This window comes from Colias croceus, chromosome 30 (assembly GCF_905220415.1).
Source record: "Colias croceus chromosome 30, ilColCroc2.1".
Classification (NCBI taxonomy): Eukaryota; Metazoa; Arthropoda; class Insecta; order Lepidoptera; family Pieridae; genus Colias; species Colias croceus.
In genome coordinates, this window is record NC_059566.1 from 221024 (window position 1) to 248674 (window position 27651).

Below are 27651 nucleotides of genomic sequence, written 5' to 3' on the forward strand. Positions count from 1 at the left end.
AAAATTAAGAAAAGTTTAAAAATGGTTTATTTTATATAAATCCTAAAAATTAGTTCCTAATTACTAAATATTGCCGCAATGTTACTTAGCCTTTATTTTTAATTGTGACAATTCTAATGTTTTCTGATTATTTTTAAAAATTTTACAATAAATTAACGTTTTTTTAAATAAAATTATTTTTATCCAAAAGTTATGTCACCTATGGCAATGATTTTTGATTAAAACTTGTAATTATTTAAGTGTCTGAATCCTCCATCTTCTTACTACATCGTAATTTGGTTTATTTTTTCAATTAATGATCGCATTAGACTGAAAAGTATTATTAAGGGATAGATATAAATTAAATTGAATAAAGTTTGATATGTAAAAATGTGTTTTATTTTCTTCCTCTGGTCAAAGAAAAGTTTCAAAATGATGTGTACCTATCACATAAAAATACAAAAATCTTTATTGTTTAGAAATTAAATATTTATAACGGATTTAAACGCGATTTATTATATTATTTTTCCGAGGATACGGACACTGCAGCGAGCGTGGTCACGAGGAGACTAAAAAAACTTAAAATCCGTTTAAAATCTTCAATTTCTAAATGTATAATACTTGCGCAAAATCAAACACTAAACATATAATACAATACTCTTCTCTCCAATACACAAGGTTTTTTGTGAAGAATAGTCTCTTCCAGCTTTCGTCTATTAACTATTTGAACAAATTACAATTTATATAGCGCCATCTAGCGAAATTTTTAAATTCTGATTTCATTCAAATGCGCATCATAATGTAGATGGATAGATAACACGTTTATTCATAGAACACCACCAAAAAATAGACAATACAAATGTATCTTCCCATAGGAAATGGGACATTTAAATACGGTAAAAATAGCCTATGCCTAGACGCAAAAATAACTCCTCTGCTAAAGAAAGGCAAACAAACGAACCCACTTCGCATTTATTATAATATTAGAAAGAATTCGTTACATAATTATGTATAAAGATTTCATTAAAATTTATAATACATAAACCCTTAAAATGGGCACCTACTTAATATTTAATCATACAACTGTAAATCCGATTTTTTTCCAAATTACCACAATAATTTTGACTATAATACTGAACATCACACTAAATTTGCTCATCAAATAAATCAAATCCATTTTATCGTTACTGAGTTATTGTCTGTTAACTTCTGTTTGTGCAACAAATAATTTAAATAACATCACAGCTATTCTAAACGAAACACCAGTTGAAAGTGAAAAAATATTTATTTCAGCTAAAACACAATAACAATAATTGAAATTTATTAATATAAGAATTTGCTGTAGCATATTTATTACACATTTAAGTTATATTTAGAAACCTAATTAAAGTGCACAAAAACTCAATATGCGCCTGAAGGAGGTTTTTCGAGTGTATATGTATGAATCTTAGATTTAAAATTTGTGTTAACAAAGCCAGTGTCTGTTCGAAAAGAGAGAAAATTTTATTAAAACAAGTATTGTCAAATTAAAAATTAATATGTTCAGAACGCCCAAGCCCTCCGCCCTAACCTGGTAAAATAGCCGAAGGCTCGCACGCGGCACGACTCATCATTACATTCTACTTCTATAATAACCACTCTATTGTCTGTGATAATAACACAAATGTACCAATTTCCAGAACATACATAAACTATTACCTACTTTACGATCGTTTGGTACCTAACGTGCGGTCCAATTTTTGGGTCGATCGAGAGAACAAAAATAAATTATAATGTTATTTGTTAGGTTAGTTAGATTTTCAGCTACTTGAGTAGTAACATTGATAATGCAAATCTAGAATAAGTCCTTAGACACAAAAACTATAGGTCCATAGGATACAATAAATGCGATTGCTCTGGCCGATGGCGGAATCGCGATTCGCGACCGAATATTGTTCAGACGGCCGCCACGGTTTGCGGTTTCAGCTAGTTTTTCGATGTAGGTATATTAGATAAAAAGACCGTCTGATTTTGATGCATTTTATGTGTTCTAATAAATGATGTTTAAGTAGATAATCAGGTAGTTAATTTTTACGACTACAGTCATTTATCTGATATGCAGAATTTATTAGTCAGACGATTTAGTTTGTTTAAACTTAAAAAAGAGGTGCAAATGTAAATTTCCCTTTTCAAGACTCATAGAAATTCATAACCATTTCATAAAAATCGAATTTTAAGATAAAGTTTTGTAAGTTAAGTAAGGCAGTAAATGTATATTTTTACACGAGTTCAGTTGTTTTTGGGATGTAGTTAGGTAATGTGTGCAGTCGATATGCGACGGTTTTCCTTGTGAAAATGTATGCGTAGGGTTGGCATTGTTGGGTTATTTTTTGTTTTCCATGTGCTGTGTGAGTAATATAATAATTATGATGGGACGTACTTAACATAAGATTTAAAAAAATGTTCCGATGAAAATAATTAATAGAATTGGATTTCTTTTTGGTAGAGTCTGAATGGCAATGCTGTGCTGTAATATGTCACTAAAAATGTACCACCATTTTGGAAAATTACGTTTTTCAGTTGCTGTGTTAACGAATTTAGCCTTAGACTTTGATAGGTAAATATTTTATGTAAAAATAATCATATTTTGAGTATTAAATTGGATTCTCTATGGATAGTTATTGCAGAAAATCGTTAGTTATAATTTTAAAATATAAAAGGTCCATTAGGTCAACTTTATATGACTTATTTGAGGTAAAAATAAAACACCACATAATCAACTATAATTTATTTCTTAACCAACTATTTACATATCTTCGTCATACATTTTCCTAACAACTCTTAACAATTCATCCAAATTCACCCCAGTTTTCGCCGAAATACCTATTACGTCTACAATTTCCCGAATTTTCGGGAGAATCTCCCTAACTTCGGGGAGATCGATTTTGTTGAGGGCAACACAGCGTTGTCGTTTCGTTAATTCCTTATTATATTGTTCTAATTCATAATTTAATGTTTCATATTGTGAAATTGGATCATTTGCTCCGTCTAGAAGAAATATAAGGCCTTTGCATCTTTCCACGTGTTGAAGGAACTGTATACCTGAGAACAAAATTAAAACATTTTAAACTATGAAATAAAAATTAAAACACGATTTTGAGACTTGTCATTATCACTACATAGTATAAAACAAATTCGCTTTCTCTGTCCCTTTGTATGCTTAAATCTTTAAAACTACGCAACGGATTTTGATGCGATTTTTTTAATAGATAAAGTGATTCAAGAGGAAGGTTTTAGTATATTATCATTTATTAGGTTTTAGACAAAGCGGGCGAAGCCGCGGGCGGTAAGCTAGTTTTTATATAAAAATATAAAAATGAATCGAAAAATTTGTTGGTAAGCGCATAACTCGAGAACGGCTGAACCGATTTCGATAATTCTTTTTTTATAATAACCTTTGAGTTACGAGGGTGGTTCTTATGGAGAGAAAAATATGTACCACGGGCGAAGCCGGGACGGACCGCTAGGTTATTATAGTTTTTGAATTCTATAAAACTAAATCTATACTAATAAAGCTGAAGAGTTTGTTTGTTGGTTTGATTGTTTGTTTGAACGCGCTAATCTCGGGAACTACTGGTCCGATCTGAAAAATTATTTCGGTGTTAGATAGCCCATTTATCGAGGAAGGCTATATTATAACATCACGCTAAGACCAACAGGAGCGGAGCAATGCGGGTGAAACCGCGGGGAACAGCCAGTACGAAAGATATGTATGCATGTTTTCATCATTATAAAACAACATTATTTTTCAAAGTCGGTTAAGCAAATCTTACCTAATCCATGATTCTTATGTGATCCCGGTATGAGTCCGGGCAGATCCGCGATCGCCACTTGCTCGTAGTCGTCGTATGGGATCATACCTGTTTCAAAATTGTATATTAAATCAAATAAATAAATAATAAAATCAGGACAGAAAATTATGAATTAGTTACGTAGATTTTAATAAAAATCAATAAATATTAAAAATCAAATAAAACAAAAACAAAATGAGTTTATTGCGCACCAAAATATTACATGAAAAACGTTTATAGTTCAGATTTTAACGTCATACGAATCATAAAGATATACTGTATACATATAATAAATCTGTAGAAGGGTCGATTCTGTACATTGAAAATATTGAAAAAATAAATAGCAGGGGGTGTTACTGGATCGATACCAAACGATATGTGATTAAAAAAATTTTTGTCTGTCTGTCTGTATGTACAGACATCACGTGAAAACTAACGGTTCGATTTCGATGAAACTTGGTATAATTATACCTTATTATCCTGGGCATAAAATGGGATACTTTATCCTGGAAAAATACGTAAAAAAATCTAAATTTTTCTTAATTTTTCCGCGCGGACGGTTTCGCGGGCGGATGCTAGTTACAAATAAAAAAGGTTTCCTTTTCTTTTAGTTTGATTGTTAAACATTTATAAAAACTACTGATCCAATTTTAAACTATTTTATCGTAAGAAAGGTGCATCGTCACCGAGAAACATATTTTTTAATTTAAATAAAAACCTAACCTAACCTTTATATACTAATGCCGCCTTTACACCTGTAAGTTTTACTTACGTAAGTCACTTACGTAAGCTACTTACGATAAATTTTCAAGTGTAAACACTCGTTGTAAGTAACTTACTGTAATTTTTTACAACTTTCGTAAATTTAAAAATTATAAGTCTAAACGTGTTCGAGTTTGCTTACGGAAGCGACTCGCAGCTTATTGAATTATATTGATAAGTTGAGAACTCACCAAAACAATGTCCTCTAAACAAAAACAAAATAAAATCTGGTCACCAAACGAGGTAGAAGCTTTAATTACCGCTTTTGAAGCACGTCCCATACTGTGGGACTACAAAAATAAAGAATACAAAAACCGCGTAAAAACAAATTCACTACATGTTGAACTTAGCGAAATGTTTAATACCACTCCAGATGAAATCATTAGAAAGTTGCATAATTTGAAAGGACAATTTCAAAACAAATTCAAAGGACAAATTCAAAACTTGTAGTATTCATTCTTATAAAATTGAAAAATCCGTGTTGGTCTTCCATTGTCAACTCCTTCAAAAGATTTTCAAACGCACCTTGTGCCATTCTTTTTTCTAACCAAGGTTTTACCCAGCATTTTCTTTCAGTATTATTTTTCCGACGCTTTTTATTGGACAAAATTATATATGCAGCAGCCGCTTGAACGTGGCGTCTTCGAGGCATTTTTTTTACTGATTTAATGTAAACGGGCGTGTAATAATTTATGTAAGTTTAAACTCACAAAAATTACGTAAGCATTATTTACTGTAAGTTTATTTTAAGTGTAAATGCAATCGTAAGTCAGTTACATAATTTTTACGAAAGTAACTTACAGGTGTAAAGGCGGCCTAAGAGAAAGTCGCGTTAGTTACACTACAAACTTACTTTTAACTCAAAAACGGCTGACCAGATATTAATGATGTTTTTGTTAGTTGGTGGAAATATTAAAATGATCAGCCGTTTTTGAGTTACAAGTAGTGTAACTAACACGACTTTCTTTTATATACCTATATGACGTATAGATTAGTACAAAAAACTTACCTATATGTGGTCTGAGTGTAGTAAACGGGTACGGGGCCACAGTGGGACGGGCCCTAGTTAGGGCTCTTAATAATGTGCTTTTCCCTGCATTCGGGGCCCCTAGCAGCCCTATATGGGCCATAGATCGCACTTCGAGCGAGTATTGATTCGTTTCCCCTGGGGCCCCAAATTCCGCTACACTTGGCGCCTGGAATATTTTTAGGTAAATTATTGTAAAAAGTTAAATAAACACTGATACGATTTTAAAATTACTTTTATCAAAAATACAAAGTTTGCTGCGGGAAAGTTCAAAGTACTTGAAATACTGAAGATAGCAAATTTTTCTTGTATGATTCCCGGTCGATGCAAGTGAATTTTCGAAAATCTTTGAGTTGCAGTTCTATTTCTTTTTGAAAATAAAGGAATGTTTCCTTTCAGCAAAATTTGCTATCTTCAGTGTTTCATGTACTTTCCCTCCAGGGCCCATCGAAAATTTCCACACTGTATCACTACATAGTATAAAACAAAGTCGCTTTCTCTGTCCCTATGTCCCTTTGTATGAACATTTAAATGCGTTTTTTTTAATAGATAGAGTGATTCAATAGGAAGGTTTTAGTATATTATTTATTAGGTTTTAGACAAAGCGGGCGAAGCAGTGGGCGGTAAGCTAGTAACTTATATTTAGCTTATCTGTCTATTAAAATTGACAAATACGATTTGAAAATTTATTCAATTTCATATGTCACTATCACTAACCTGTTCAGTATCGGTAAGGAGGAACCTGTTCTCCCTCCCCCCACGCCCCCCTCGGGCAGCTAGCTGAAAATAGCACCTTCAGCCTGTAGGTCACCTACACTATATCACTACCACAACAGATATCACTAACCTGTCTATCACTATCACTACCACAACAGGTATCACTAACCTGTCTATCTGTATCACTATCTCAACAGATATCACTAACCTGTTCAGTATCAGTAAGGAAGAACCGATTCCCCCTCCCCCCAGCCCCCCCTCGGGCCGCTACGAACATCGCACCCTCTGTCTGTAGGTCACCTACAACTCGACCATATGCGTCTTTTATTATTGTTCCTGGAATAATAATAAAAAAACACGTAAAAAATGATACACACAGAAATATAAGCAATAATAGGCAAACTATAGGAAAAGTGAAAAAAATTAAAGATTTTAATTTTGTTAAAGACTAGCTGCTCCGCGCGGTTTCACCCCCGTGGCTTCACTCCTGTTGGTCGTAGCGTGATGATATATAGCCTATAACCTTCCTCTATAAATGAGCTATCTAACACCGAAAGAATTTTTCAAATTGGACCAGCAGTTCCCGAGATAAGCGCGTTCAAACAAACAAAACAAACAAACTCTTCAGCTTTATAATATTAGTATAGATACTAATAAAAGTGATTTGTCTCCTACATTAGAATAAATATTTTTGAAGTCAATCTGCATTACATAATATAATGTTTCAATAGATTTATTTTCTTTATTATTTTTTTAACTCTACAATAAAAAATATAATATATCTTGTCATACTACTTACTATATAATATATTTACTACTAGGTTTCCGCCCGCGGCTTCGCTCGCGCAGTCAAAGAAAAACCCGCATAGTTCTCGCTCCCGTGGGATTTCCGGGATAAAACCTAACCTAGTTCCCGGCATAAAAAGTAGCCTATGTCCTTTCTCGGGTATCAAAATATCTCTATACCAAATTTCATGCAAATTGGTTCAGTAGTTTAGGCGTGATTGAGTAACAGACAGTCAAACAGAGTTTCTTTCGCATTTATAATATTATAAAGTATGGATTAAGTCACCGGTAGAAATAAATAAGATTCAATTATTTTTGTGATGGTAAATGATGATATTACACCCTAGCAATAAATGTAATGTGCATTAGCAACCAATATGTCGTTCATTAGTAAAAATCAATACTAATATTATAAATGCGAAAGTTACTCTGTCTGTACTAAATCAATTTTCATGAAATTTGGTATGGAGATATTTTGATACCCGAGAAAGGACATAGGCTTCTTTTTATCCCGGAAAAATGACGTAATCCCGGAAATGCCACGGGAACGGGAACTACGCGGGTTTTTCTTTGACTGCGCGGGCGAAGCCACGGGCGAAAACCTAGTAACATTATATTTAAAATAAAAACCAATAATATCATACCTAACGGCACATCAACAACAACATGTTTAGCATTCTTCCCGTGACAGTCCTTATTGAAGCCCCTCTCTCCATCCTTCGCTTTGATCACCGTGTGACAATGGTTCAAACTCTTTTTGGAGTGCGTCGCCTGGAATATTACAATGTTTATTAAAAGTATTGAAGTTATTAAATATGTCCAATTATTAAATAGATGCCATTAGTTTATACCTATAATATATAAATCGCATGTCACAATGTTTGTCCTCATTATGGACTCCTAAACCACTAAACCGATTATAATAAAATTCGCACACCATTAGCAGTTCGATCCAACTTGAGAGATAGGATAGTTTAAATCTGAAATCATTTTAGAGAAAGCGGGCGAATTGAAAGTATAAATTATTGTACCGATACTTATAATTTAGTATTTTTTTTTTATTTGTACAAAAAAATAAAAACAGTGTTTAATAAACGTCTTAGCAAATCAGCCTAGTAATCATATCTACCAGCTTTCCGCCCGCGGCTTCGCCTGCTATCCGCGATCCTTAGCAAAAATATAAACCGATATAAAAGCAATTAATGAAGGAACCTTTCGTACATTCCTTATATCTATACAAATCTAATATTATAATGCTGAAGAGTTTGTTTGTTTGAACCCGCTTATCTTGGGAACCACTGGTCCGATTTGAAAAATTATTTAGGTGTTGGATAGCCCATTTATAAAGCAAGGCTATAGGCTATATATCGTCACGCTAAGAACAACAAGAGCGGAGCAATGCGGGTGAAACCGCAAGGCACAGCTAGTTATAACATAAAAATAGCTTACTTGAAATATAACATGTCCGCCATGCCCCCCGTCTCCACCATCAGGTCCTGCATGGTCCTTACACCACACACTCAAGAAGGAAATACACCCATCGCCTCCCTTACCAGCCACAGCTCTAACTCTACACGAATCTACGTAAAACTGCACTGTGTTCCGCGTAGACTTTGGTTTTAAACTACGCAACGCTTTTGGTTGATATTTGTCGGACAAATTTCTTATTTGTACGCAAGGCATGAGTTTTAGACGACGGAATAGTTGTATTAGCTTCATCTTTAATTTGTTTTGTTCATATTTGTTTTTGATGGGAGAGGTTATGTTTTGGTAATCGAGATTGTCATTTGTCAAATCACAAATGTCATTATGACTGCTGATGTTTCGTTTAGAAATGAAACATGTAAACATGGCGCCACTAAAGGGGTCTCGTGGACGTTGCCGCTAAGTTAATGCTACTCAAATAATTCTTCAAATGTCCGCTGACTTATGAAGAGTACCTATTAAAAATATTGAATATACAATGCAATCCTTCCATCAAAGGCCAAAACCACACCAAAACTAGCGTTTAGCTACTATTATGTATTCTGTGCCAAAACCCTATTTTTTCTATAGGGCATTTCATATTTAATCAGGCAACTCGAGAACTTTTACTAAATTATGACGATGATGTTAAAATATTTTTCTAATTTCTATTCAAATAAAGGTTACCACTTTTGTGTGAAAATAATATTGATGTATTTTTTTATTGTTTGATAGGAAAGCGCTTGACCACTATCTCGCCTGATGGAAAGCTGAGAAGCGGCCTAAGATGGAGCGCGCTTTCCTAGAGGGTACCTGTTCACTCTTTTCTTGAAGACCTCCATATTGTACTCGTCGGGGAACACAGACTCAGGAAGCATGTTCCAGTCCCTCGCGGTTCGAATGAAGAATGATCTTTTCAAGTTATAATATTTATATGTATAAGTAATATGTATAAAAATAAAACAATGTTTTGTATAAAATAATTTATTATGGCACATTGGGAGTATCTACGGCCGCGGCGACCCAATCTGAATTGGTTTGGTTTTGCCGACTTCGGTTAGTCTGAAATATATAAAAAACGTAATTATACTTTGTGTATGACAAACTAAAGATAATTTTTATACGGCAATATTTCAAATTAAAATACCACATTGATTGCAATTTGTGTACTACCCTCTTTTTTAAAACAATCATAAAAAAAGTATTGATTCCGGTTCCGGTGTCCATACTGTAAACAAGTGCGTCACGAAGCTCCGTAATTAAACATTTAAACTAGTGGTAAATAGTGATCGAACAGTTGTGCCGAGTCACAAAAGTATCACAGAAACACAAATAAGCAATATCCGCAAGTGAAAAATGTGCAAAGTTACAAGTTTGGGCAAGAAAATATCAAATTTCATTTGACAACACAACCTAAAAAGTGAGAATCACGATCATTTCATAGATAAGAGACGATCTGTCATCAAACTGTCAAACGTCATCGTCACTTGTGAAGTTGCCAGTAACAAATTCCAAAAGCTACCAAAAGTAGTGTGGCCACATCAAGAAATAAAATTACCCCAAAAATGGATGCAAACATAGAACTATTATTATTGAAAATGGAGGAAAAGATGAAACAACAAACTTTAGAAATAACAACAGCAGTGACGAAAAGCATTATGGAAGGGATAGATATAAAATTTAAATCCCTAACAGAAGAGAACGAAGTCCTGAAAATTAAAGTAGCAACTATGGAACAGAAAATTAACTTGCTTGAAAAAGATAAGAGGAAGAACAATCTAGTATTCTATGGAATAGACGAATCAGGCAAAACAGAAAACGAGTTAGTAGATTACTTAAAGGAAATTATAATCGAAACTGGAATACCTATGGACAGCCAAGAGATAAGCAATATATATAGAATAGGCCAAAAGACTCAGAACAAAAACCGCCCGGTCGTTGCTACAGTCACAACTATTTGGAAAAAACATACAATACTTAAGAATAAGTCGAAACTCCCACCAGGAATTTATGTAAATGAGGACTTTCCTAAGGAGGTACTAGAAATAAGGAAGCAACTGAAGGAACAAGTAAAGGAAGAGAAACGGAAAGGAAATATTGCCTACATTAACTTTGATAAACTGGTAGTGAAGAAACCTTCAGACAAAAACAGAGAAAAAAGAAAGCGAGGTGAGTCAGCCTCCCCAAACACACCAATACAGAAAAAAGTGACCCTGGAAAGTGAACCAGTATTATCACAAGCGGGAAGCTCAGCAAAGGAAGTGATAAAACCTAGCATACTCAAATATATTAAGAATGGAAGAACAGCTTCACCTACAGAAATTCCAAAAAACTAATGATGGGCATAGGCACCCGGAACCAAAATATGTCAAAATGCACAAACACGTCAAAACAAACAAACAAAAATCGCATCCCAATCCGGCCGGTCACCGTGGGAGAAGCAGACCAAAACCCTCCAAATACAAATAGAAACAACAGCATAGTATTATACAACTTAAAGACACAAACACAACAGAATAAAATCCGAAATGGACCTGTAGTGTCACCAGCCCGACAAACCAAAAGATGCGAAGTATTCAATGTAGCAACCCTAAATGTGAGAACCCTCAGGACAAAGGAAAGCTTGATGGAGCTGGAAAAAGCACTAGAAGACATAAGACTAGACATATTAGGCATAAGCGAAATGAGGAGACTAGGCGAAAAAATTGAAGAGCATAAAGATTACATTCTATTTCAAAAGGGAGAAACGCCAGGCCAAAGAGGAGTGGGCTTTATAATCAAGAAATCTCTAAAACAATATATACAAGAACTAAATGGTATCTCCGAAAGGCTGGCATTGCTGATCATCAAATTCCCAGGATACAAGAAGCAATGGGCAATAATGCAAGCATACGCACCTACAGAACAAGCGGAAAAATCAGCAATAGATGCCTTTTACGAGGAAATTTCACTAGTAGTAAAAACCAACTCTGACAAACACATAATTTTAATGGGAGATTTCAACGCTCAGGTGGGTGGAAGGCAAAACAGCGAAGAACATGTTCTTGGAAAGTATGGACAAGGAAAGAGAAGTCAAAACGGAGAGAAGCTAATCAACTTTTTAATGGAACACAACTTAACTGTGATTAACTCAATTTTTAAGAAAAAGATAAAAAATAAGTGGACTTGGATCTCTCCGGATGGATCTTACAAAAACGAGATTGACTACGTAATAAGCAGCTACCCAAAGGCTTTTACAGATACCACAGTTATATCTAAGCTCAATTTCAACACAAATCATCGAATGGTAAGAAGCTCTCTCAAAAAACACCCAAATAAAACTTCCCGGACGCATATTAAAAATTCTGTGATAGAACAGCTGAAAGCTGACTACAGCAGCTTTAACACAAATTACCTAGAAGGTATGGAGATCAGTGGTGCAAATAACGTGAGAGAAAAATATAGTCACCTTGAGAAACAGCTACAGAAATATGCGACCACAAACAGAAACCAAAACCACAACAAATATCAACTCAGTGATAAAACTCTAGAACTAATCAATGAAAGAAAAGAACTAATATCCAACCAAATAGGGAAAGAAAACATAAAATTTATAACAGAACTAAGCAAGAAAATAAGAGAGAACATAAGGAAAGACCGAAAGATGAAAAGATTACAAACCTTAGAATTCCATATATCAAGAACAGGAGGCGTTAAAAAAGCATTAAGTGAATTAAAAGAGACAGGTAAAGAGTGGATAACAAGACTGAAAAAGAGATCAAAGACCACCTCGAAGCGAAAAACTATCAAGGATGCAGCAACAGATTTCTATCAACAATTATACGCAGAACAAGAACCATCCAAAGTTAGTAAATGTTGCAATACAGATGACGAAGAAACTATTCCTAGCATCTTACAGAAAGAAGTGGAGCAGGCCATTACAAGCCAAAAGATGGGCAAAGCACCAGGGCCAGATAAAATAACTAACGAATTAATAAAAGGAACAATGGAAGAGTTAGTACCAGTTCTGACCAAGATATTCAACGAGATCCTGACAAGTGGCTATATTCCAGAACAATGGACCAAATCCCACATAATATTATTATACAAAAAAGGAGATAAGGAAGACATTGGTAATTATAGGCCCATAAGCCTAATGTCAAATGTATACAAGGTTTTTGCAAAACTTATACTAAATAGAATCACCCCAATGCTTGACGAACAGCAACCGATTGAACAGGCGGGATTCAGAAAAGGTTTTTCAACTTTAGATCATATCCACACAGTCAAGCAGGTGCTGGAAAAATACAATGAATACAACAAAACCTTATATATAGCCTTTATAGATTATGCCAAGGCCTTCGATAGCATAAAACACGAGTACATATGGGAGACATTAAAACAACAAGGAGTACCGGCAGTATACATTAACATCATTACAAAAATCTACTCAAACAGTAAAGCCAGAATCCAATTAGAGTCTCTAGGTAGAGAATTCAACATAGAGAAAGGAGTGAGACAGGGCGACCCGCTCTCACCCAAACTATTTTCGGCAGTTCTTGAGAATATTTTCAGAAAATTAGACTGGGAAAATTTCGGTCTAAATATAAACGGAAAAAAATTGAACCACCTCAGGTTTGCGGACGACTTAGTCCTTTTCGAGGAAAATCCCAAAAATTTAGAAGTCATGATTCAAGGCCTAAACAATGAAAGTCTGAAAGTCGGATTAAAAATGAACGCCGAAAAAACTAAACTTATGACAAATGACCAAAAAACGAACATAAAAATTGGATATAAACATCTCGAATATGTCGAACAATACACATACTTGGGACAGGTTATTTCTACCACAGAACAAAATATAAAAGAGATAAATCTGAGAATAGCTATTGGGTGGAAAAAGTACTGGGCCCTAAAAGAAATAATGAAGTCTAAAGACCTTGGAATGGCGATAAAAACAAAAACTTTTAACACATGTATACTGCCGTGTCTGACTTATGGCTGCGAGACCTGGTCATTGACCAAATCGCTCAGGGAAAAACTAGCCATATGTCAAAGGGCAATGGAGCGAAGTATGACAGGCGCACGAAGACAGGATCGGATTAGAAACACAACCCTAAGATCGAAAACGAAATTGACAGATATACTCGAAAGAATAGACAAACAAAAATGGCGATGGGCAGGGCACATGATGCGTGACAAAAATGAGAAATGGAGCAAGGCTACAACAGAGTGGTACCCAAGAGATGGAAAACGAAATAGAGGAAGGCAAAAAGTAAAATGGGAAGACGATCTGAAACTGACGGCAGGTGCAAAGTGGAGAAGGGTGGCAAATGACAGAAACCAGTGGAAGTTTTTGGAGGAGGCCTATGCCAACAGGCACACTGAAATTAGAGACATATTGTAAAATAGACTAAAATTTATTTATGTATAGTGTTAGATTATGTTGAATTGTTTACTGATTTCAGAATAAAGGGCTTTATTATTATTATTATGTATCTCAGTTCCATAATACACGGGTACCATCATAAGGAAAGTACCCGGTCCTTTGGAAGGCTTACGTGGGGACACGGATCCAACACGCAGAGGCCCTTTCGAGAACTTTACTGTGTTGTGGGACACCAGCCGCAGCCTGCCCATGACTGCACTATAGAGATACAGCCCTGGGCAGTCCGCGGCCGATGTAGGACTATTGCAAGATAAGGAAACAAAATAAACTGGGCTATGGAATGGGATGTTAATGGACCGGAATTAAGGACTATGGAAGACTATGGCACCTGCCTTTCTACTAAGATATAGCAAAAAATTGTTGGCAGGTGGTGACTCGCCCTCTCACTGTATGGGCCCCCGAAATAAGTCGCTGCAATAGTGCGACAAGGGGGCAACATATTGTGAGCAGCTAAGGGTGGAGAGGCGTCCTTGGACTTTAAACTACGATCACGCGCTCCCTGAGGGTCCAGCATCACGTGCCCACTCGCCACTTACACTTCGCATCCACCCTTCGAGCTAAAAGCTCTCGCGACTCCACTCTGGCCGGCCGGTTAAGGCAAGCCAGAGGTGGGGGTCCTGTCCTCGTCAGGTTTCACTCCGACCGGCCGGTGAAGGCAAGCCGGAGATGAAGACAGGGGCCTCCCCCGGGAGCGCTCGGTTCCCGCGGGGTCGCTACTCCCCGACACCCCGTCACAAGGTGTCCTGCGGGTTGACTGACTGCACGGGTGAAATATCTATTGTCACGTAGACCATAGATATTTCAACCGTGGGCGATGGGGTCGTCACATCCCTACGCCCTTATTATTATTATTATTATAAAAAAAGTATTAATTTGCCTAATTTTTAAATTTATTTTTAAACAAAGAAAGAAAATTTCAATATTTCGTCTCATTAAGAACAGCGTGAAATAAGTTTATTGTTAATATAAGACGTGTTTTTAATTAAAAACATAAATTTAAAATAGGCTCATTAAAAGATTGTTACTGACAAAATTAAGCATAATTTCATTTTTGACATTTACGACACAGTAAAAAAACACAAAAAATCTGTCAACAAATTTTCACGAAAAATGAAAAAAAAAATAAAAACCATACCTTAACTTTCAAATGCACCAATTTATTATGGTTATACAGAGCAGCTTGATATCCAAACGCGGCTGAACATAGCGTACAATGAAATGGTCTCGCGCCGCTGTGTGCACGTAAATGACCCTCTAGGCTTTTTTTACTCTGTGCGTTTAAAAAAAAAAACATTTTTATGAGATTTTTTAGGGAAGGTTTTTTTTCCTATGTTAAACATGCAACATTTCTTGTTTTTAGGTTAGAACAGGCAATTTTTAACACGCTTTTATTAGCTTCACCTGTATGTTTGTATGTAACCGACTCCTCTTGTGCCATGTATAATCAGCTCTTGAAAAGCGCCCCACGCTTTTTTCACAATAATTATACCATGTATTGGGTATTGTTTAATTCCTAGAGTAATAATTATTTTTTAACTTTTTAGTGGTATCTATCTTGAAAGCGTGTTTTTTTTAAACTATATTTATTGTTTACTTAAGACCAGGGAACGTTTCCTTGATTATTTTTTAGTTTATAGAAAAAAAAAAAAAAAAAAGTTTATAGAGCGGGCAATCGAGCTGGAGGGTCTAATATTATATGACTACAACCAGATGTAGAGCCTCTGTAAATGTGTTGCCTGCTTTTAAAATATATTTTATTAGTTTGATTTTTTGTGAGAGCGAGCTATGATATATAAAAGAGCTAGATACGTTACCCGCTCTCTATTTTGGCAAGAAAAAACTCAGGTAAGTGCCCGAGTTTCACTTAGTCACGCACCATTCAGCGTCGTGGCTGGACGTTCTTTTTGTATTTTAATCGGCAGTTGTTATTACGAAGTACATGAGTGAGACATGTATTATGTCTCGTGCGTGAGAGTGAAAGAGAGAACAACTATATTGGTGATAATGCGTTAGTAAGTAGGTATGTATTAATTACGCTGTTTTTTAGTGCAATGATGTTGGCGTATGCCGCGTCTACTAGTATAATAGGTCATTGAGAGCGAGCAATTAAAATATGATTCATGATTGACTATTTTACTTTAACTTGTTTTAAAGATAAAAAAAATAAAATCAATTATCAAAAGAACCCTGTTATAAATTATTTGAATGTAATTTAACAAAAACATTACGATTACGATAATTATTAAATAGTAACCATATACATGTCGTGGCTCTACCGTAGATTAACTCATGACTCATTTCATGTAATGATCGATCATTTCATGAAGTGAGCAAGTCTACGATATGGCTACGACATACACACAACTATGAATATAAATTATAACACTAAAACAAATTATTCTAATAAAAAATAACAAAAACCCCATACCGTATAAGTCTTCCCGCAGACATCGCAGACATGGTCCCTTCGCGGCACAGTCGCGGCGTGCGAACGCGCGTGCGATCGTAAAACCGCTCGTGAGGAACATGCCTTATGTGTAGTAATCAATTGCATTTATTTATTGAAATGTTTTATAAATTTCTCATTTATAAAGCATTTCAAATAAATAATTAAAATATTAGATTGTTATTAACTAAATAATTGAAAAAAATTCGACCTCAAGGCGGTATTTGAACTCTCCTCTTTTTTCTACTATATTACAAGAAAAGGTGGTTCATTTAAAAGTTTGTTTTCTAGGTGGAATATAATATAAGTCTTAAACGGATTCTTTTGCAACATTTATCAATATTAAAAAAAATCTATTGAGATTCAAGAAAGAATTTTTAACTCAAACAAGAAAGAATATCAAAGAATTCGATTTGAAAAAATTCGATCACGACGCGGACGTTGGAATCGTGGTATCTAAAAATTTAAAAAAAAGGTAATTTTCTTTCTAGTTCTTGAGTTTAGCGCGTTCAAACAAACAGATAAGCTGGGAATAAATTATTAACAATAACATGGATGATAAAAATTAAAAACTCACAAATCTACATCCAGGCACTGAACAAGTGATGGGTGTGATCTTCAAGTGAACGGCCATGTTGTGTTCTTCAAGACGAGTCGCTTTTACAAATTTTTTGTCACATAATTTACATGCGTATCTAAAATTTAAAAGATTTTAAATAATGCAGTTTTTAAAGGTCCTCGAATTTAAAACATAGATATTATTTTTGAAGTGAAACTTCTTTATCGGGGTTGGAAAAAAATTTAGTGTAACATTTTTTCGTTACGCGTGACATTTTTCCGTTACGCGCCATCTTTTTCTTATCCCTACCACGCGTGATTCGACGTATTTCTGTAAAGTTGCATATAGTAAATTATTTTTTGAAAAATAAGGTCATAAAGAAGTTTCACTTCTTACCGCTAACGTGTGTACACTAGTACATGCACACATTTTTATTTTTTATTGGGAATAGGGAAACGCTTGAGCACAATCTCGTCTGATGTTAAGCTGAGATGTGGTATAAGATTTTATGGCCTTATTTTTCAAAAAATAATTTACTATATACAACTTTACAGAAATACATCGAATCACGCGTGGTAGGGATAAGATAAAGATGGCGCGTAACGGAAAATGTCACGCGTAACGAAAAAATGTCACGCGTAACGAAAAAAATGTTACACTAAATTTTTTTCCAACCCCGGTAAAGAAGTTTCACTTCAAAAAAGCTTAATAATTTGATGAAATAAATTTATATATGTACTCACTTGAGCCTCGCCGGGTCAATATGTTTTAAGTTATACTTCATGTGCTGGTTGAAAGACATTTGGTTCTTAAAGGTCATGTCGCACTGAAATTAGGATAATTTATTTCACACAAATGATATTTATCTCAACGTAACAATGTGTGTGATCTTGTGTATTTGTAGTGTATATGTCATTTAGTTGAATCTACTATTTCATTGAATGACTAGCGGTCCGCCCCGGCTTCGCCCGTGGTACATATTCACGTTTTCTCTACATAAGAACCATCCTCGTACTTCAAGGAATATAATAAAAAAAGAATTAACGAAATCGGTTAAGCCGTTCTCAAGTTATGCGCTTACCAACACATTTTGGGATTCATTTTTATATTATTATAGACTAGCGCGTTCATTGAAATACGACATTCAATTAAATGACTAGGAAGAACGTTGATTTATTAAGCGTCACTCAACGTTCAACTACATACTGTCTTAGAGTAGTGTTATTTCCATTATATAAATATGACAGCGCTATATATAATATACTATACTAGCTTACTGCCCTCGGCTTCGGCCGCTTTGTCTAAAACCTAAATTATATACTAAAGCCTTCCTCTTGAATCACTCTATCCATTAAAAAAAACGCATCAAAATCCGTTGCGTAGTTTTAAAGATTTAAGCATACAAAGGGACATAGGGACAGAGAAAGCGACTTTGTTTTATACTATGTAGTGATTATACTAGGTCGTGTAACACTATTACTTTGCCACACTGCAAACAATCCTACTAATATTATAAATGCAAAAGTTTGTGAGGATGGATGTTTGTTACCCCTTTACGCAAATACAACTGAACCGATTACAATGACATTTGTTATGTAGGTAGCTGAAGACCCAGAATAAGACATAGCCTACTTTTTATCTCGGAAATCCCCCAGGAACGCTAACTAAACGGGTTCTTCTTTGAAAATGCGGGCGAAGCCACGGTCGGAAATCTAGTATTTTATGACTGTGTGTGTGTATGTGTATGTGAATACAAACCTCATGACAGTACATATTAGCGGAAGACTCGTGTGTCACCAGATGAATCTCCATTGCTTTTTTGAATAGAAACTGTTTGTTACACTTCGGGCAAGAGTATTCTTTCTCGCCACGATGTATGCTGAAAGATATAAACGTAGTAATTATCGTACTAATATTATAATTAATGCGAAAGTTTGTGGGTGCATGTATATGTTTGTATGGGTTTGTTACACTTTCACGCAAATACTACTGAACCGATAACAATGAAATTTGGTATACAGTAGGTAAGTGAAGACCCAATAAGACATAGGCTTCTTTTTATCCTGGATATCCCATAGGAATGGGAACTATGCGGGTTTTTTTCAAACTCAAAAATTTATTTATTCAATTAGACTTTTTCTAGATGCACTTTTGAATTATCCTCACAAAATTTCCATCGGTGTCAGCAAGAAAATCCGTAATAAAAAACTTACAAATTTTACATGTGCTAATTTCACTCTTGGAACGAGGTAATTTCACTTTTGGAACGAGCCAACTTTACTTTTGGCACGAACTAATTTCACTTTTGGAACGAGCTAATTTCACTTTTGCAATGTATGAAAATAAACGTCATAATGTCAAAAAGTCTATAGGATGATTTCCTGGGTAAAACTTATATACCAAACGTAAATTATATATTTCGATAATGGAAAAGTGTTTCTAAAATATAAGTGTAGCCGAATAAATGTTAAAAATAAACCACTATACTCACAACAAATGCGTCCGTAGTGATGTCCTGTCTCTAAACACTTTCTCACACAACTCGCATTTGTGTTTTTCAGAGTGAGTTTTCTTCATGTGATTGCGCAGTTTACCTAATGTACTGAAAGTGAATTAATTGTGAGTTACTTTGCATTTAGATTTTTTTACAAACCAATTACATGGTTTGTAAAAAAACGAAATAAGAATTAAATAATATATTGAAACGGCTTGCAAACAACACATTAAAAATGTAAGTTATTGCTAAACAACGTAAATAACTTTTAAATAAACTTGTAAGTATCTTGTAAAATATTGTACACAAATTGTCTGAAGAAAAAGATTTTGTCGTGTTACAAATGTCATATATTATATAACTCTTGTTGTTATTGATTATTTCTCGTCTTTAATTTTTTATTTTTTTTAAAAGATAATGCGTAAAAAAATCGTTTTCAAAACATCTGTGCGTGTTTTGAGTATGTTTGTGGTGTGTGTGTGTGTATATCTCTCCATGTGTATACAGGGTGTCCCACTATTGGTATACTAAGTGCGAAGGAACTTGTAGTTCCGCATACACTGATCATGTAAAAAATACTTAAAACCACAAAATTACGTCAAAAATTTTTTGCTAAATTTTTCCTGAAAATCCATGTTTTCACTTTTCATATCTAGCTTCGCGCAACTGGCATATACCGCTTCACCAATTTGAGCATTCTGTCTATGAAAACATAATCTTAAACGATAGGTCACGTGCGGGCGGCAAAATTGGTTGTTAGGGGTGTACACTATAGTTTTAAGAATTTATCCTTTTGAAAAAATGTGGCACTCGGGGACTGCCGCGGTAAAGCTATTACATGCTATGCCTTCAAGCCACACCTCCGGGCTCGTCGGAGTGGGGAGCGTGAGGTTTTTTCGTTACGGAATTTCTCGATTCGGTCCCCGCGCTCAAGGCCCGCGATAGAAGCTATGCAATAGCCTGGAATTTTATGAGTATTTTTTCCGTACTCAGCGTATGCAAAACTATAACCGCCTTTGAGCTTAGTATACCAACAGTGGGACACCCTGTATACTGTGTGCACTCTGTTTGTGTATGTTAGTGGTGTGTGTGTATATCTGTCTATGTGTATATACTGTGTGCACTCACGCGGCGGCGTGTCCGCACAGCGTGCACGTGTGTGTGGGCGCGGGGGCCGCGTGTTGTTTGTGGGCGTGGTCCGCGGCCACACTCGCACGGGACCACACGCCGCCGCACACACGGCAGCGCCATCTGTTGTACGGTAGCGCGAACTTTAGTACGGTGAAATAAATCTATACAATTATCACTACATAACATACGGCCAACGTGAAGCGATACCAAATGTAAACAAAACACGTGCAAGGTAATTGGGAATTGCAGGGGTGCGTAACTTTTTGAAAGTTGGATTTATATGTATAGTTTTAAAAAATATCCGGCAAATTGTAATAATACCAAAAAGGATAGTCTATTTTTATAAATTTTATCATAATTTGAATTATTGTATAATGTAGATTTAAATTAAATAACGCGAATAATAATAATTTTCTGAATCATAAAATATAATATCATATAAATTGCCGCCCGAATGTTGCCGAATCCGTCTTGACATTGTTATGTTTTTGCCGAGAGAACGAGACATTACGACAAAGGCACAAGGTGGAAAGAGATAGATATTAAATTGTCAACGCCACAGTTGTTTTTAGGTGAATGACCTTTTGTATCGCTTCTCGTTGGCCTTACTTTAGTATGTATAAAACAAAGTCGCTTTCTCTGTCCCTATGTCCCATTGTTTGCTTAAATCTTTAAAACTACGCAACGGATTTTGATACGATTTCTTGTAATAGATAGAGTGATTCAAGAGGAAGATTTAAGTATATTATTTAATCGGTTTTAGACAAAGCGGGCGAAGCCGCGGGCCGCGGGCGAACTACTGGTCCGATTTGAAAAATTCTTTCGGTGTTAGATAGCCCATTTATCGAGGAAGGCTAGAGGCTAAAACCAATAGAAGCGGACAAATGCGGGTAAAACCGCGGGGCACAGCTAATGAATGTGATCGGTGGATAACAAACGCATCCACAGCAACGTAGCATAGCACATCTCTGGTGGAAAAGCACTTAAAGTTAAATACGGGTACTTTGGAGAAAGAAAACGAGTTAGGTGTAAAGAATTTTTTAGATAATAATTATACACTTAACAATGCACAAAAATAACATTACAGAAATAATTCCAAGTGAAAATTGAACGGCATTATCAGTTAAATGCAAACAATGACAAGTGATAACTGCGTTAAAAACAACCGACTTCAAACTTGCACTTGCAAAATTTACAAATACCTACAGACAAAAATGCTCATAAAATAAAAACTACTGGGCCTATCCGAATAAAATTTTTATGGGACCAATTCGACACCACCCCGCATCGAACAAAAAAAGAATCACGTAAATCGGTTCAGAAACCTCGGAGTTTTCGGTGTACATACATAAAAAAAAAAAAAAATATACCGGCCGAATTGATAACCTCCTCCTTTTTTTTGAAGTCGGTTAAAAACAAAAAAAAAATAGTTCGTATTATAAATTTTTATATAGAATAGAAAAAATTCGATCACGAGGCGGGACTCGAACCCGCATCCTTCGCGCCATTCCGGGGCGGATGCCTAACCAACTCAGCCACTCGTGACCCGCCTGAGCAATCGAATTTATTCTATTCTTTCAGTTTTATGTGTCTTAAGGGACACACCGCGCGCCATCTATTGAGATGATTTAACAACCATCTAAACCAATATGAAGCACTTTTCAGTGAATACAATATTGTAACGATGGAACACGACCTTTTGTTGAATTTATATTTTTTTTGGTTTTTATGGCATTCAAAAGCTTTATAAATATAAATTTTTATATAGAATAGAAAATATAGAATAGTTCGTATTACTCAGTGCTTAAATATAGATTTAACCTGACTTAACATAAAATTTTGTAATTTAGAAAAATATCTTATAAAGGATCAAAATCGTTTAAGCCATCCTAATATTACACCCTGATTATTTCCAAACTAACAATCCGAAAAAAATTTTTACTTGTTTATGTTTTTTTCCGTAAAAGAGATTATATCAAAAACGGCTAAACCAAAGTTAATGTTGTTACCCACTCACCTCACTCTATGTCGTCTCCTATGTGACGATAACGCCTGTTTATCCTTACAGCGAATGTGACAAACTTCACATTCACAAGTACCTGCTGACTGAATGAATGAATAATTTGAATTAATTAATAAATTGAACGAATGAATAATTTGAATAAATGTTGCTTTAATTTAATCGAAAAATCTTAATTTAGGTAATCATGCGAAGTTTTTTGTAGCTGTTATTTTTTGATATTTTTTTTAATCATAAATTATAAAAAAAATGTGACCGCACAAAATACTAGATATTAATTATATTATGAATTTACAACTGCAATGTATATTAATATATTATTTTTAATTTTAACTTTACAATATATAATTTTGATTCTAAATATATTAAAAAGTCAGATACACGCTACTTATCTGAAAAATTATCAACTATACAACATTTTTTTTAGAAAAAAAAAATATACGCGAAACTACCCACAAAAAATTTCTTCGACAAAAAATACCAAAAAAAATTCTAATTTTATTTTTCAATAAATAAAAAACATACCGCATCGTGTTTCTTCATGTGATCATCCAGTTTACACCTATGGTTGAATCCTATAGCACAGTTATAGCACTTGTGTGCGTGCCTCGTGAAGTTATCACTTGATAAGGCCCTAATTCTTTCTGATTCTACCTAAAAAGTTAATAATATGTAAGATTGAATTTATATTTTTGGTTTTATGGCATTCAAATGCTTTATAAATATAAATTTATAAAGAATAGAAAAAATTCGATCACAAGGCGGGACTCGAACCCGCATCCTTTCCATAAAACCAAAAATATAAATTCAACAAAAAAGGTCGTGTTCCATCGTTACAATATTGTATTCACTGAAAAGTGCTTCATATTGGTTGAAATGGTTGTTAATCATCTCAATAGATGGCGCGCGGTGTGTCCCTTAGACACATAAAACTGAAAGAATAGAATAAATTCGATCGCTCAGGCGGGTCACGAGTTGAGTTGGTGAGGCATCCGCCCCGGAATGGCGCGAAGGATGCGGGTTCGAGTCCCGCTGAGTGATCGAATTTTTTCTATTCTTTATAAATTTATATAATATGTAAGATTATCATACATAGTATAAAAGTCGCTTTCTAATGATAGCTCACGTGCTGGTGGCAAAGTTGTGCGGGTTGCTTGTTATGGGTGTACATAAGAGTTTTAAGAATTCATCTATTTGAAAAAAAATGCGTCTGGAATTTTTTAAGTATTTTTTACGTACTCAGCGTATGCAAAACTATAACCTCCTTTGAGCTTAGTATACCAACAGTGGGACACCCTGTATAATTAATTTTACTTATAGCTACAAAGACTATAAATTGAAATACTCTCACCTCTTCCCAACTAAGAATGACCATTTCAAGATGGTCCGGGTGTACATTTAATTGTTGTAATTTCTTTAAAACCCTCGCGTTTTGTACAACACCCGATTCTTTTTCACGTCTCTTACCTGCATTTTAATTAATAATTAATATTTAGAAATTAAAGATTTTAACGGATTTTAAACGCGATTTATTCATTATATTATTATTCTCCTGAACACTGATTTTAAACACGATTTATTGGTAACCAAATCGTGTTTAAAATCCGTTAAAATCTTTAATTTCTAAATCTTATCCTTCTAATATTATAAATGCGAAAGTTTGTGAGGTTGTGTGTGTATGTTTGTTACTCTTTCACGCAAATACTACTGAACCGATTACAATTAAATTTTGCACACATATAGATGGTAACTCGGATTAACAAATAGGATAGGATTTATTCCGGAAATCCCACGGGAACGGGAACTATGCGGGTTTTTTTGAAAACGCGGGCGAAGCCGCGGGCGAAAAGCTAGCTAGCTATAATACTCGCGTAAAACACAAGAAAATTCATATTTAATACATAATATAGAAAATTAAATAAACTGAAATCTTGGTTGAAGGAAGATTATAAAGATTCCTGCTTGTAATTTTAACACTATTTCAATTTTTATCGAAGACTAGCCTAATGTTTAAACACCAAACGAAATGTTACAGGCGCTGTATGTGAAAAATGATTTTCCCGGTTTTCCCGCTTTTCTGTTGAAATGTTTCCTGAATTTTCTTTGCTACAAACCTCACGGAGCCAGAGACCTTTCCAACGAATGCAAAACCGTGGAAATCGGTTCGTGCGTTCTGGAGTAATAGCGTCAGGAAGGAAAACCCGACTTATTTTTATATAGTAGAGAATATATTTTATATATGTATAGCCTATGTGTAAAAAAAATCTTACCTTCTTTCTTTTTAGTTTTATTTTTCGATTTCTTTTTAACACTCGTCAACGGTTCATCGTCCGAATCGTTAAAGTCTAATGACGTTTTTATTATTTCACTATTATCTTCAAAATCTGACTGAAAAATAAAATATTATTTATTTATAATTCAATCTAAAAAATCATGTTTAAAGTCCACTTAAAAGTCAATTATTTTGTTAATTATTATTATACTTACATTAAATCAAACAGAAATGAATACATTAAAAAAAGAGTATGTGTGCTGAGCACACCTGTCAGAAGTGAAACTTCTTTGGAAAGATTCAAAGATATCTAAATTGTCGCTAACTCTATGTCGTGACGGTATTGCCATGACGCGACCTTGAAATTTTACTCTCAACGCGCCTAAAGAAGTTTCACTTCACAAATAAAAATTATTTACCTTAAAATCTTCACAATGTATCTCATAATGGTCATCATTAAACAATCTATCATTATGGTAAAACACATCAAATTTTGCTTCATTTTTTCCATCATTTATAACAATATTTTCTTCATTTTCTATTTTTATTAAAGATACATATTTATTGTCATTAAAATAATTACACTCTATGTTCAAACAGTTTGTTGTTTTTAGATTTGATAGACTTATAGGTTGATTACACTGAAATATAGAAAATTGTAAGTAAAATTTCGATAACAGGGCGGGACTCGAACCCGCATCCTTTCACGTCAATCCAGAGCGGATGCCTGACCAACTCGGCCACTCGTGACCCGCCAGAGCGATCAAACTAATTCTATTCCTTCAGTTTTATGTGTCTAATAAGAGACACACCGCATGCCATCTATCAAGATAAATTTATATTTATAAAGCACTAGCTGTCCGCCCGCGGCGTCGCCCGCGTTTTCAGAGAAAAACCCGTTCCCGTAGGATTTCCGGGATAAAACCTATCCTATGTCCTTTCTCGGGTATCAAAATATCTCTGTACCAAATTTCATGCAAATTGGTTCCGTAGTTCAGGCGTGATTGAGTAACAGACAGACAGAGTTACTTTCGCATTTATAATATTAGTATGGATTTGAATGCCATAAAACCAAAAATATCAAAGTCAACTAAAATATTTTTATTTAAAAGCTAGCAGTCAGCCCCACTTCAACGGTGGTAATTGTATAGTCTACAGCCCTCTAGCATTACATAACCAATGGTGAAAGAATATAAATTAATTCACAAGCAGAGCAACTATGTAGTTTCTTGCCGGTTCTTCTCCATAGATACTGCTTTCCGAATCGTTGGTAAATGTTAAATATATGTTATGACGATTCAAAAGTGCTTCTAGAAGGAGTCTTATTGCATAAATAAATGTTGGAGTCTAGGAGTTCCTGAGATTGGCTCGCTCAAACAATCATAAAAACTTCTCAGCTTTACATTATTAGTAGAGACTGTCAACTATCTAATTACAAAAAATAAACATATTATATTTACCAAATTATACATTGTTTCATGTGCAGTTCTGATTTGTTCCTTGAATTTTATTATTTTTCTCAATAAAGCACAGCACTCCCAACATAGCTTTAATATTTTTTCATAATTACACTGAAAACATAAACAAAAAGTAACAAACATTATTTTTTGAGTTATTAGGGGCATATAGCATTTTATTAAATAAGATTATTTTCAAGTACCTATCTATAGATAAAAGTCTCTTTTACAGGTATAGTTATACACAGCAATGTTTTATCACATGTACTAGAATAAATTAAGTAAAAAGTAATTTTAATCACTTCTAAGCTTTTCAATAAACTCATGATAAAAATTATTTTCACAATTTTTTTCTCTAGACTAATTTAAATATAGAATAAAGATTAAAGACGCTTGTAGTTCTTAATTTAAATGTTTCTTTTTTTTAATTTCTCAAGTGAAAGGTCAGTGTTTTTGTTTTCTTTTTTTTAAACCTGACTTAACTTTTTAACAACAATAAACTTTCTCATATATTTAGTAACAATTGTATTCTTTATCATCACCAACAGCATATAAATAGATTTTATTAATAAATATTTAATAAACAACTTACATCAACATTTAAAAGTTGTAAATATAGTTGTTTTATATCGTCACTATGACTAAATAACGTCCGATCGTTACTTAAACACCCCTCACAAATATTTGTATTTTCCATAATTGTATTCATTTTAATAATAAAGATTATAATTTAGTTAGAACCTGAAATAAACGATTAGCAAAATAACTGTTTCGGTCGGAAGGAAAGGGATGAATGACATATGACTGATGACATTTCATTTTGACAGCAGTTCGTTTAAGTGTCGCCATTATTGAAGGTATTGCAATAAAAAGTGAATAAATAATTAATTTCAATTATGTTTATCCCTACAAAGAAAATATATTGTTCTACGTATAGGTACCTAAGTCATAAACTAGCAAATGAGATTTTAACAATATAAGCAATGATATTATAAGAAGACCGCGTAGATATCTTAAACCGATAACTGTTAACAGCACAACATTCGATCTTCAAAAAGGTGCCCCTTTTGAAGACACGCCCGCACGATTAAACGCCAAAGTAAGTGAATTTAATGTACAGAAATGAGAAAAAATAGAATTATATTAATTAAAAATCTCTCTAAAAACATATTCCAAGTTTCGTGTCTACCTTCAGCATCCAATTTTTCATATTTGTTTATTATATTATATACCGTAGTAGGTACTATAATATGTATATTCTGTGCATATACTTACCTAT

General features: G+C 34.3%; 2 protein-coding genes across 3 annotated transcripts; both read right to left on the reverse strand.

Annotated features, from left to right (window-relative positions):
• Positions 1-2731: 2731 nt before the first annotated feature.
• LOC123704725 (mitochondrial ribosome-associated GTPase 2) lies at positions 2732-8901 on the reverse strand. Its single transcript, XM_045653167.1, has 6 exons — positions 8551-8901; positions 7746-7872; positions 6524-6651; positions 5581-5767; positions 3792-3878; positions 2732-3060 (listed from the first exon to the last, which is right to left on the reverse strand). The coding sequence occupies exons 1-6, from the start codon at positions 8818-8820 to the stop codon at positions 2765-2767; spliced, it is 1095 nt and encodes a 364-aa protein (XP_045509123.1). The 5' UTR covers positions 8821-8901; the 3' UTR covers positions 2732-2764.
• A 642-nt stretch (positions 8902-9543) lies between these two features.
• Positions 9544-27144, reverse strand: LOC123704646 (zinc finger protein 28-like). Of its 2 annotated transcripts, XM_045653051.1 has the most exons (15): positions 26965-27144; positions 26376-26486; positions 25335-25556; positions 24914-25031; positions 23995-24110; positions 23169-23297; positions 22641-22729; positions 20621-20743; positions 19490-19600; positions 18757-18877; positions 17742-17824; positions 17017-17134; positions 16422-16523; positions 15129-15263; positions 9544-9627 (listed from the first exon to the last, which is right to left on the reverse strand). In XM_045653051.1, exons 1-15 carry the CDS (start codon positions 27079-27081, stop codon positions 9553-9555), a joined length of 1770 nt encoding a protein of 589 aa, XP_045509007.1. In that variant the 5' UTR covers positions 27082-27144; the 3' UTR covers positions 9544-9552. The 2 variants fall into 2 exon arrangements, with proteins under 2 accessions (XP_045509007.1, XP_045509008.1); XM_045653052.1 differs by lacking the exon at positions 16422-16523.
• Between the last annotated feature and the right edge of the window lie 507 nt (positions 27145-27651).

What these genes read in the sequence shown, in the direction of transcription:
- LOC123704725 (XM_045653167.1), bottom strand. Translation starts at nt 8,820, where the DNA reads ATGAAGCTAATACAACTATTCCGTCGTCTAAAACTCATGCCTTGCGTA. An exon ending in GCGGACATGTTATATTTCAA is followed by an intron (nt 7,873 to 8,550) that starts GTAAGCTATTTT and finishes GTAATATTCCAG; the next exon opens with GCGACGCACTCCAAAAAGAG. An exon ending in ACATAAGAATCATGGATTAG is followed by an intron (nt 3,061 to 3,791) that starts GTAAGATTTGCT and finishes TTTTGTTCTCAG; the next exon opens with GTATACAGTTCCTTCAACAC.
- LOC123704646 (XM_045653051.1), bottom strand. Translation starts at nt 27,081, where the DNA reads ATGAATACAATTATGGAAAATACAAATATTTGTGAGGGGTGTTTAAGT. An exon ending in AGGAGACGACATAGAGTGAG is followed by an intron (nt 20,744 to 22,640) that starts GTGAGTGGGTAA and finishes ACCGTACAACAG; the next exon opens with ATGGCGCTGCCGTGTGTGCG. An exon ending in CTAATATGTACTGTCATGAG is followed by an intron (nt 17,825 to 18,756) that starts GTTTGTATTCAC and finishes TCCTAATTTCAG; the next exon opens with TGCGACATGACCTTTAAGAA.